Consider the following 13,017-nt stretch of genomic DNA (forward strand, 5'->3'; position numbering starts at 1 on the left):
GTGGGTGGGGAGGAGATAACTCATCTCTGCTTCATCTACTATCTAGCAGCTGAAGTAGCCCAAAGATTGGAACTTGGAATCATCAGAAGGTTTACTCATACCTCTATTGGGTTAAATGATCACCGATTCTATGTGGTATCTCCAGCTGGTGCCTTTAGGGTAGCAAGATTCACACATGTTGACACATGGCTTCCAAAGTAGAATCCTAAGGGAGAAGAAAATGAGGGACACTATATCTCCTTTTCTAATCTGGCTTCATAAGTGATACACTTTCACTTTGTCCCATTTATCAAAAGAGAATCCATAAGATGGATCAATAATTAAGCTAGTGGCAGGAATGGGAAGGTTGAAACGATGTTTTGATTTGCGAAATTACACACACAAAAAAAAACTGTGCTACCATCACATATTTTGATGATGTCACATCATCAAAGGGCCTTGTGCAGGCTAGGCAAATGCTCTGCCATTGAGCTATATCCCCAGCACCTCAACTATTTATTTCTAAAGTTATTGCATTACAAAACACTCTGAAAATATCCATTCTTGTTCTTACTACTGTTCTTTCTGTAGCCTCCTCGTAATGAGGTGTGTCATTGCAGGTTATCTTGATAAAAAAATAGAGTATAATAAATAAAATTTCTAAGTGCAAAAATAAAAGTATTATATATAACAAAGAAATTTTTTACTCTGAGTCATCACAGATAAAAATGCATTAATTAATCTATTAAAGAAACTGAATACTTTTTGAACATTAGAGTTCCTAAATGTAATGGGGATAAATATGTTATTTTTTAAGGCGAAAAATACCCAAATAAATTTTAACTTAAAAAAATGATCAAAGGAATGAAGGCCAGATCTCTAAAAATGAGAGTATCCAGAAAATAAGAACAAAACAATGAAAGAAATATAACTTCCTATCCTAACTTTTGCATATATAGTATCAAAATAGTGTATATCTATGAGTATATATTTATATAGTGTCAATATTGAAACTTAAAATTTCTATTTATATAGTTGGCTAAAAATATTCTCCTTGAATTTGCAAGGATAACTACACAATAGACATTTATGTTTCATTCACATAGTAATGAATATCCCTAGATCACAGGGAGTTTTTCTCACCTTCACTCAATACTTTAGTGCCAGCCAAAAGAGGACTGTTCCTCATTATGGTCCTACACAGAGGTAACCATGACACTCATCAGCAGAAGGAAATTATATCAGTTGGCAGAATTTCAAGAAGCACATTTTGTCGTTCACCTTGCTTATTAGGAAAGTACATGTAGTACACTGATTTCCAGGCAATCATTAATTGTTTTGCCAGTTGGTCAGAGGTAAAACTGGATGATCAGTGATAAGAAGGTCTAAGAAAAAGGCCTATGAACAGATCACTCAGAAAGGACATAAAATACACAGATATTTGTATATAATGTAATGCTCACCAGAGAGCAATTTACCAAGGATAAATCACTTAACCAGATAGACAGGATGACATGGCCAGAAGATATCAATCTATCTTTTTTTCTTGGCTATTTCTGTGCTCATATAATGTACACATGAGAATATTGACCATGGTGATACAAATGAAAACAATGCATGGGTTCACAATGTAGCCTTTCATTCAAGATCAGTGAGTACATCACTTCTAAATATGGAGCCAGCCAGTATCAGAAATGGAGTCAACCACAGTTATTTTGTTTGGGGAACTAGATGGGTGGATAATTGGGAACAGATTAAATCTAGACATCCAGATTATGCTGTTCGGAGATTCTAGAATCTGCATTGATATTGAGAAGCACAGTTCAATGGTAGCCTCCACTGATGGAGAACAACCACACTGATCTACTCTTTACTCAGACCCATAAAGCAGTCACCTGGTTCCCACAGTTGTCTGTACCCCCTTACCAGTACAACCCTTACTCCCCAAATAAAGAAAGTTCGCTTGAATTCTTCCAGTGAAAATAATCAAATGGTGTGTTTTGGATCCAGTCTACATCAATATTTCTAACCAGTCCCTGCCATCTTTATAAACATTCAGAACCTGTGTTGCTTATTTCCACAGGATTCTCTTTTTCCACTACATTTTCCTTCAGGATAACAACAGTATCAGATTTAAAAAACAGTATCAGATTGTTAAGGAACAGCAAAGCTGTATGGAACAGCTCTAGGTGTCCTTCCTAAAATGTTGAATTATGACTCATGGTGAATAAGCCCATGTCAATGAATTTTCTTCTATATAGCTTGATCGTCTATGTTATGATTTCCTCTGTCCTATCTACTACCCTCTATGCAAGATCATCTTCCATCTTCCCCAGGTTCCTCCTGGTATTTATTAAACAAGTGGGTGTGCACCATTGCTTGTAGTACCATTTTTAACTTGTCTGAGACCTAACCTTCATTCTCAGCACTTGGCCAAAGTTAGGATGACAGCCTTAATTTGAGAGATATCAAGTGGGAAAACTAAGCAAGGGCAGTAGCAGTGATATTGCTATCAATATCACATATTAGGGGTAAATAATTGAAAGGTGAAGGTAATTAAAGTAATCAAATAAGGCCCAAAATCTAATGCAAAAACATTTTTTCAAGCCAACAAAGCCTTCAGGGTTATATATTCACCAACAAGTTTTTACTTGTTTTACACTATCATACATGAGTTTATAAATAAACAAAAATATTTTTTTTAATCTAAAAAGGATCTTAGCTACAGTGAGAAATTCCCTTGTTAAGATGGGAACTTGTTAAGCATGCAACAGAAAAAGGCAGACAGTTTCACCATCAGACCAACCATAAAATATTTATTAAGAATTTAACATCTTAAGCCTTAAGTTATATTTTAATCTAAATACATAAAATGTCATGTAGGTCACTATAATATTGTAAAGACATTTCTAAAGTAAATCCATGCATTTCTGTTAAATAGATGGAGAACTTAAACAAATTGATAAGTCAAACCTTATATTAACTCTATGAAGATAATTGCTCATTTATTTCAAAGAAATAAATAAGTTAAAGTTAAACCACAGACTATGGGATGGTAGCTTAATAAAATTACATGAGCAGAGTTGACTTGGCAAGGCACCATGGATAACAATCTACCAGTAGATTGCAGTGAGTCCTTTTTTGTTCAACAAATGAAAGGTTATGTGTGAAGCAGCAAGAACTGCATACAATCAACCAAAAGCAAACTACACATTTGAAAATGCAGGTTGGTTCACGTTCAATCATTTCATATCTCAGACAAATTTTTTTTCTAAAGATTACAAACAATGGCTAGGCTTGGTGACACCTGTAATCCCAGTGGCTCAGGAGGCTGAGGCAGGAGGATCTGGAGTTCAAAGCCAGCCTCAGCAAAAGACAGGTGCTAAGCAACTCAGTGACACTCTGTCTAAATACAATACAATATAGGGCTGGGGATGTGGGTCAGTGGCCAGGTGCCCCTGAGTTCAATCTCTGGTACCAACACCCCAACAAAAAAAGCAAACAACAGATAGGTTTAATTACCATGTGAATGTTTGAAACTCTGACATAATAAATCCCCTAGGATTATATGGCTGCTAAACAGACTTTCTTCTCTTTCCAAATACATTATTGATCAGTTTGGCCATTGACTTAGATCCACTGGATCTTCTCTTTTCTTTGAGCTTGAAGTTTGTAAGAATATCCTTGATAATTCTGATGAACATCATTTCTACTTCCAGAGACTGCTCTGCTGCAGACAGTTCACAGAATTGGCATCGGTTATCCAGTGCCAGCTTTTGTCCTTCTTCCCAGCCAACCTCACGCACATGACAGAGGTCTTGCTTGTTGCCAACCAAAAGCACTGCCTGTTCCACAGCTCTGAAATACAGACATGCAATTTTTGGCAAAATTGTTTCAATAACTCTTTTTTATAACAGGAAGGTTCATATGAGTCAAAGAAGAGTCAAAGTATATATATATATATATATATATATATATATATATATATATATATACACATACATATACATATATACTATTGTGTATATATGTTTATGGTCACATGTGGATATGGTGACACGTATAGTATTTCACCACATAATCATCTCCATGCATTAACATATTGACAAGCCTTCCATGCATACTAATTTTGCACCAAAACCAATTTAGTAATAAGTGATTTTTTTAAAATATTATCAGCATGTTCTTAAAAGCTTCACACAATGGTCACATTCCACTTTTTTTGCAAAAAACAATTGGCATAAATAATTGGTTATGCAGTAAAATATGTGTCACCATCTACTTACAAGAATTGCTTTAGATAGAATGTAGTAAACAACACAAAAGCAACAATGCCCTTAAAGCTGAGGATTTGAAGTAACATAAACCCATTCTTGAGTGCTGAATCTGATTACTAACTAGGTATTATTGGTATCTTTCCCAGTTTTGGTTTCTTTCTATGTAAAAAACAGTAAAATAGTCCTCATCACAGAGATTTCTCACACAGATTAAATGAAATGATGTATATAAAAATACCTAGCACAGTTCCAGGCAATAAAAGATGCTTACTATTATTTTTTATGTCCATTATTATTTGCAAGAGGAGAATGAACAAATATCTCTACTTATATAGTTACTGGAATTGAACAGTTAAGTTGGATGTTTTCTTAAGCAAAAGTTAATCAGTAATCACTGCTGCTTTTATTTGTTAGTTACATTATAACGTGCTCTAGAAAAATTTTTACTCTCATGTATCTTCCTTATGCTCTATTGACAATGGGTAACTTACAAATAAATACAACTTTACATTTGAAAAATGGTTCTTGTTAAGATAAAATATCTTCTACAAATACAATAGCTCTACTTTGTAATGGTGAAATAATACAAATAAAGAGTTTGGTGAAAAATACAGTGAAACTTCTAGCTTTAAAGTGGCATAAGAAAGAAATGTGTAAACATGGACGGCCTCTAATTATAGACACCAGAATCCACTGAAGTTGGGTTCATTCATATGCCTGTAGGCAGTGAGGAAAGATGCTCTGTTTGTGGTGGCCTTTAAGGGGTATTAATATTGTCTTCAGTCAAATACACAAAATGATTGTAAAGGATAAAATGAGGAAAGGTAGTTGAAAGTATTCTGAATGATGAATCATGAATATCAGAGGTAATTTTACAAGAGTTCCATATTTTACTCTCCTGGCCTTTCTTCAGATCAAGAACTGGAAATACTCCAGGAATAGTTTAGTCAATAAATTGACAAGATTGCTGTAAAAATGTCAAAATAGGTTTTTATATATTAAATGTGATTTTAAGTATTCTTGACTGATTATTTTGCTTTGAAAGGATATAAAAAGAACTTTATTGTTTTACCCTACCTATGTCATTAATGCAAAAATATAAGAAAATAAATGCCTGAATTCTAAAAAGTCAGTAATGTTATAGGAAATCAGGGCTATGAGGCACCTGAGTAAAATCACATCCTCTGCTCCTACTATGCTATCATCAGCTGTAAGATCAGATAAATGAGCTCTTGAGATTGAAGTGGTTTACCGAAGGTAAATCAAATGGAAAGCAGAATGTACATGAATTAGCTCTAGGGATATGCCCTTTATCAATTACTGGCCCATGGTTTCCTTGCTAGTGGGCAGTTAAAGTAGATATATAAAACACTTTTACCAATTTACAGTAATAATATTGTACTTTTTATACTTACCATATTAGAACATTATTTTGGACTCTACCGGCAAAACTGGCTAAGAGCACAGAGAATACTTACATCCACACGTTAAACATAAAGACCTCAAATGAAAAAGGCTAAATTTTACAATAAAAAATAGGAATAACTAACATGGAATACTTAGATGCTTAAAGCTTTTATCTACCAACACAATAATTGTTTAAGGACAAGTTATCTCTTCCTTCATAGTTCTGTGTGTCAAGATAATTAACAATGGAGAATTGTTGGCCAGCTCTTTATTTTAGAAGATGAAATGGAGAAAACTGCTTTCTCATATTTAGAATTTGAAAATGCTTTGATTATTCAGTCTATTTTTGCTGTGAAAGATGGAACAACCCAATAACTAGGAATTGGGTTTCACAGGATGCCAAATGTAATAAATCTGGATTTATTTAGTATCCTTAACATTTTTTTGTGTGTGAAAATGAAAAGGAAAGGTTGAAAAGGGAACTCTGTTGTGTACAGAGGACCATTATTTTGCAAGTGAGTGTCATGTTAACAATAGAAGCTGTCTTGTAAAATAGCCATTTACTCAGGGCAAGTAACTGTTTATGTCAGCCTGGATATAAAGCATTCTCATCTTATTCCTTTTACTACACGTGTAACTCCTGTGGAATGGGAAGGTGAATTGTTCAGGGTTGTTAAATTTCATAATTGGAAGGCTGTATTAAATTCTTCCTAATGATGCTTACAGCCATATGATGATTTACTCAAAAGAAAGGAGAAGAGAACGAAATACCTTACCTTTTGCAATGACTAGCTTGTGGCTCCCGAATTCTGTAGATAAGGGCTTTTGCAAAAGCAAAGGAAGATCTGTCACTGATGTCATACACAATAACAAACCCATCTGCCCAATGAAGTTTACTTGTGAGAGAGAATTTTGCTTTCTGCAACTGAAAGTAAAGCAAGTGCATTGAAAGTGTTGGAATCAAACACTGGTACTTTATAATCTAGTTAATTGATGCAGACCCATTTCACCTGAAAGAGACTTCAATAAAGCCCCAAATTGATATTCTCTAAAATGTATTTTCTTTGTGTATTTCTTTCTTATTTCTCTTTCTTTGATTAAAAGTGAATGAAAATTCCATAAAATTGGTAAAGTTTAGCTAAATATATTTAAAGCAATTTTTACTTACCCCCTAAAAATATGTCCCATGGAGTTGTTTTGAAACCATAGACAACTGACAGTTATTTCTTTCTTAATATTCCTTTGACTCCTTTTCTCATTTATATAATCCTATTTTAACTATTTAGTATTTTGAATGGTCAAAGAGGTTTGTACTCAAAATGTATCTTACTTGTACTCATTTAAACCAGGCTACTTACAAATACAACTCAGTGAAAATAGTAATTGAATTGACAAGCCACAAAATTGACAGCTACTATATGACCTGACAGAAATATGTTATGAATGAAACCTAGTATTTCTATTTTAAAGATATATGTGATGTGTTAATTTTTTGACATAAGTTTTTAGAGAAGCCAGAAAATGGAATTTATAACACATAAAGTAATCTCTTAACATTTTAGTAATTAAAACTGAGAAGAAACTTCATTATAACACTGATAATGTTTCACACACCTTTATCAAAACTTCAAGTCATAATTAAAACAAGGGAAAAAATAGGATTTTGCTTGACTTACTTGAGAACAAGGGTCATATATTTCCAGATTCAGTTGCTTCCCTTCCAAACACAAATGCTTATTATAGATAGACTCTGCAAAATAATATATAGGCATTGTTGGCATGGAAAAACTCCAGAATTAAAGGTCCACTAACCTGATCACAGTCTGTCAAATTCAACCAGCCCTATTTTAGTGGAACAGAACAGTACCTTTTCTTCCCTGCTGGTGACTCAAACCATGTCCATGCTGTATTTACTCAAGTATGTTACTTACACATGAAATTCACCCCATGTCTGTTTACCTGCTTGCCTTCCAGTCGATGAATTATTTGTGTTCCCACTATGGACATTCCGTTTACCCTCAAATACTCATGACTTCCTCTCAGCTGCTTAAAAACACAGCTTCAGTAATTCTGTCTTCCCGTATCATGACTTTTTTTCTCTCTAGTATTTCATTAACAACATCTTATAAACATGCTTATTTTTTTCTAACTTGAATATTTCAAAACTCAATGGTCAGTTCTATGTCTTCATCTCATCTGCCTTACTAGTAGCAATAATGTAGTTGGTCACTCCTATCTCCTTAAAATATTTTCTTCACATGGCCTTCAACTATACATACTCTTCTGTTTTATTTATTCTCTGTTACTCCATCTTAAACTTCTGATTTTCCTCCCACCTCCAAACTTAATTCCCCAGTTCATGGTACTCTTTTCTATCTATCCTGCTTTGCCAATCTCGACCAACTACATGCCTGAACATGCCAATTATCCACTATTAACTCAGCCTATATCTACAGTCCATATTTCTCTGAACCAAGAATATCCCTGAACCACTTGTTATTTGACATGTCCAGGCCTGGTAGACATCTCACCCACAACACACTTAAACTGAACCCCTGATATTTCTGCAAAGACTGCATCTTCCCCAGATTTCCATTTTGCTAAATGCTATACCCATAAATCCAACTTTTCAGATAAAAAGCTATAAGATCTTCCATGATTCTTTTTCTTGTGTTTATATCCATTCTATTAAAAATTCATTTTATTCTACCTTCAAAATATATTTTTAATTTATCTGCATCTCACTATCTCCACTGCTAACCCTCTAAATCACCATTACCTCTTACCTAGATTATTACAGAATGTCCTAATTTACCTATCTTCTTCCAGTCCCCCAATCCCTTCCTGTCCCTAGTTAATTCTCAATACAGAAACAAAAATGAACCTTCTAGTCAGAGCAGATACTTAGCTAATCAAATTGCTTTGATTACTTCCCATCTCACTAGGGTTAAAACAAAATTTTTAAAACACCTAAGAATATTCCTCATTATCTAAATCCCCATTACCTCTATAACTTCAGAACCTCTCTTTGTTTATTTTACATTCTCTCCATTTGATTGGCACTAAGCTTCATACCATTCTTCAGATTTTTTTCAGAAACATCCTTCCTTAGAACTTCGTTAATTATTCTTTCTTCTGACTAAAATATAAACCCCAGATAACTTCATGGTTCCATTTACTGTGTTTGTGTTTCAATATCATTTTCTCAGAAAGATCTGTGATGACCATCTTATTTTAAATAGCTATGTACAATATGAGTGCTTCTCTCTTTTTTTTTTCTTCATAGCATTTGTCATCATGACATAATTTATTTTTAATTTTTTCTTTTGCCAGGATTAACAGACCCTTCTGTCAGGATTATAAACTCCATGAGGGATTAGCTATTTGTCATTTTTATTTACTGCTGTCTCCTGTCTACCTGAAAGAGTCTATGGTACATGAATAATAATTTAATGAATTAATTAATTTCCACAACCACTTTGATAAAAGACCTACTTTTTTTTTTTTACAAAATAATGTAATACTGACACAAAATTATAATTTATGCTGGCAAATATTCTGTAACCCATAGTACAAAGCTATAGCAGATATCTGGGAAGTCTCCTCAGAGAATTAAGTCTAACTTTTTTAATCCTTCCAAGTTAAATTTAATAAAATTTATTATAGTTTCATCAAATCTTAAATTATTTTCAGAGTTTATTTTAAACTTCATAGATTTACTATTGACTATAAACCATAAAATCTCCTTGGAGACATTTTAAAAATCCAATCTCAAATCTCAAAAACTGCTGACAAGAGTCATCAACTCTTGGTTTAAAAAATATATATATTTTTTCCCCTTCTGGCCTTCATTTACAGGATGAAGCTGTTCTTGCTAGCTTGTTCTCAGAGAGTGGGTGACCTTTGGATCACTTGCTTATCTTTTCAAAATGTCTCCAGGTCTTGTAATTTTCATTGAGATGTAACAGTCAGAAATGTGTAAACATTTCATTTGTTTATGTAACTAGATTGTAGAAGACATTAAGGTGAAGGGTTTTGTTATTGCTGGTATTGTTATTTGGATATTGTATTCTTTTATTTATGTTTAGATTCATTTTTAGTTTTGGAGCCTTTTCTCATGCCTGAGTCCTACCTTGTGGGCTGTTGACCTTTGTGAGCTGATTTTGTCACCCTCAGAAATGAAACACTGGAAATTTCTCTTTTTGTATACTTCTTCTTTCTATAATCAGTTTTCAAGCACTTGCCGTAAAATGTTCACAATGTCATACAGACTGAAATACTGTGTTGGATACATGTGCACAACACAGTACTTCCAAGTTATTTTGTGAAATACTCTAACAGTGCCACTTTAGGAATAAATGTTCAACGTTTATTTGTTTCTTGGTGAATTACACACTTTAAATCTTTAACTTTTCTTACTCTACATAAATAATTTTGAATGAAAAATATATTGCTCTTTCTCTTATACCTCATATTTATTACAATTATCACTGTTGTTAAAAAATTAATCTCTACCTTTGATAAAATAAGATATTAACACCATTATATTGATGGATTGCTGGACAAAAATTACTCAATTGGGGTAAAATTCCTCACTTTTTGTGCCATGATATACCCCATGTGTTATGCTAATTCTGATCAAAATTACACAAAATTAGAGTTAGTGCAAGGATCCTGAAAGTATACTAAGATGCCCTCCTATCTCTGTTTTAGAACTTTTCTGAAATTTGTAAATAATGTAGAAAATAATATGATTTTTAAACAAGGCATGACTTTTCTATTGTTTATACCTGACTTTTAAATAGCAGTATGCTTTATTTTGTAGGTACTTGTTTTTTTTTAGTTTCAATTGGCTCTTGTAACAAATGATGATTTATTTAAACATTCTATATTTTACAAAAAAATATTCATACACTATTTGGGAAGAGGATCCCAAATCTAATATTTTGTCTAGTTCTAGACTTCGAAATGAACTGACTTTCTAATTCATTATCAAATTGGGTGAATTTTTATCATTAAAGGATATTCAATTCGAGTACCTATTCTGGCATTTCTTACAAAAATCTGTTAATTAATAAATTGATTAATAAATATAAAAGTGGTAAATTCTACCAAAATGCTTCTCTAATTGGGGAATATTTATGATGTTGACATTTTAAGATAAGAAGTCTTTAGTAGTGCCTTACCAAAATTCGAAGCATATTCTCCAATGAATCGCTTAGTAAGAAACCTTACAGTAAGGGCTGAAAAAAAAAAAAAGCTAGGTTAAGGATTGTTACATTTTTAGATACAGATAATTTATATGTGTACTAAAATTTTATCTTTGACCTCAAAAATTGTCATGCATTTTTGAAGAACTTAAAATCTTACTAAATTCTAATCTAAATGTGTCAATAATGTTTGCATAGTACAAACATAACATTATGAAAATAGAAAAATAAAATCTTAGAGCACTATATATTTAAACACTGTAGTTAATTCATGAAGAAAACACATAAGGCAACCCATATTTTATAATACAAACACATCTCATTATATTTGAAATGTTAGACTATTGCATTCTTTATTTTCTCTATCAAATTAAATCTGGCTCCAAGGTACTATATGTAAGTGTAAACACATCACAATGACCACACCTTTAGGTATAATTATAAATAGAAAAACATTTAAAAAGGCTTTAAAAATAGTGATAAGGACATTATCAAGCATTTGCAGTTGTTTAAGGATGTAGGATTTTTAAATCCTGGAAATAGCAAAACCATTTCTGGTATCTGTTTATCACATCTCAGCTTCTGAGTTTGGCCACTTCATTAGGCTTATGTGGATCTGTGAGGGACATACTGGTTGCCATTCAAATACAGGTAAAACCAAAGCAAAGCAAAATAAAATCAAACCAGGGCTTCCAAAAATAAGGCACATGTAGCTTAGTTTCAGGTTCTCCACAAGGCCATGTCCCTCCCAAGTCCTTTCACATCAACAAGGCTGCATTTTAAACACAACCCATGTGTCTCTATGCATCTCTTTCCACCCTTAGTTTCAGAGAAGGGTTTTTTCAAAGCCATTGCTTAGCTATGGGGCTAATCTATTGGTGAAGGGGCAGGTATACTGGAGTTAGAAGTAAGAGGAATGATGAATCCCTATGAATTTCAAACATCAAGAGAAGCAGACACTAATTAATATGTCAAACATTTATTTTGCTACATCTGACTACATTATTTATAAATATAAAATTACTCATCTATAGCATTAAAAAATCCTGCAAATAATAATGTGTGTATCATCCCACAGATTAAATAAGTCATTATTTATCTAAAGTTATTTTATATAATGTTCTTATTGAACATGTCAGTGTTTCTCATTTTGCACTCTACCTCATACCACAGAAGGCATCCCCACTCACCAGACTTGCCGGTGCCTTCACCACCCAAGACAGAAAGCTTAACTTCATTCATCTTGCCTTTCTGCTCTTTCTGATCCATCTAGTGTTCTGGAACTATGCTGACTCAAGCCAAGCATAATTCCTTTTTATTGCTGCTCTTATTTCTCTAAGAACAACTCCGCCCCATATTCCTATCATCTAATTATAACTTTAAAAAATGTTTTCCTTCAGTAGTTCTCAACATATTCCCTTTTTTAAAAGTTGGAGTTACTATTTTGAGACTAAGTTTTATGATAGCGATAGCTATGTATTTTTAACATAAGCTTAGCTCCCAACCCTCCATTTTGTGAATCTGGCATCTACCTTCTCCTAGGACCCCCAAAAATGATCTTTCATTTGGAAAGTTTTCAAGGGATGGACAAACATCCTTGTAAACTTTCTTCGATTAGATAAGTTCTGTTTGTTTCTTTATCACCTGAGCCTAAATCTTCTAGCACTGCTTTGGTGACAGACAAGGGAAATGAGTTAACTCAGTCATTAAAAGAAATGAGAGTAGGAAAAGTGTAACTCCAGGATTTCTGAGTTTAGTTTTGATAGCAATGTCAACAAATACCCAGGCCATATTTTTTAACCATATGATGTGCTCTAGGAGAAAATGGATGCCATAATGTTTTAGCTCTCCAATGTCATCTTTAATAAGCAATAAGTAAATTCTCTTTTTAAAACATGCCATGACAATAGATAACAGCAAGATTTCTAACAAAGAATAAAACAATCAATTTCATGTTGTTTGAAAAGCAATAACATAAACTGTCATATCTCCTTCTGCATTACATTGGAATTAGGAAAGAGAAAGGAAAGAAAAGTTGGAGGAGGAATCTGGGCATAATTCAGTCCTGCTATGGAGTAAACAGGTCAATTTAATATGCAAAAATAATGACTCTTTCATACCTCTTTTTGTTGATTTTTTTATAC

General features: G+C 33.1%; 1 protein-coding gene across 1 annotated transcript; it reads right to left on the reverse strand.

Moving 5' to 3' along the window:
- Window positions 1-2,776: 2,776 nt before the first annotated feature.
- On the reverse strand, window positions 2,777-12,169 carry Rergl (RERG like). The gene is made up of 5 exons (XM_015498301.2): window positions 12,064-12,169; window positions 10,850-10,906; window positions 7,340-7,413; window positions 6,440-6,588; window positions 2,777-3,837 (listed from the first exon to the last, which is right to left on the reverse strand). The coding sequence occupies exons 1-5, from the start codon at window positions 12,140-12,142 to the stop codon at window positions 3,555-3,557; spliced, it is 642 nt and encodes a 213-aa protein (XP_015353787.1). The 5' UTR covers window positions 12,143-12,169; the 3' UTR covers window positions 2,777-3,554.
- Window positions 12,170-13,017: the final 848 nt, after the last annotated feature.

The sequence above is a fragment of the Marmota marmota genome, unplaced genomic scaffold, assembly GCF_001458135.2.
Source record: "Marmota marmota marmota unplaced genomic scaffold, marMar, whole genome shotgun sequence".
Taxonomy (NCBI): Eukaryota; Metazoa; Chordata; class Mammalia; order Rodentia; family Sciuridae; genus Marmota; species Marmota marmota.

Coding starts and splice junctions, on each gene's coding strand:
- Rergl (XM_015498301.2), bottom strand. CDS start 12,142: ATGGATCAGAAAGAGCAGAAAGGCAAGATGAATGAAGTTAAGCTTTCT. Junction 10,907..12,063: donor TGAAGGCACCGGCAAGTCTG/GTGAGTGGGGAT, acceptor TTTTTTTTTCAG/CCCTTACTGTAAGGTTTCTT. Junction 7,414..10,849: donor AGAATATGCTTCGAATTTTG/GTAAGGCACTAC, acceptor ATTATTTTGCAG/AGTCTATCTATAATAAGCAT.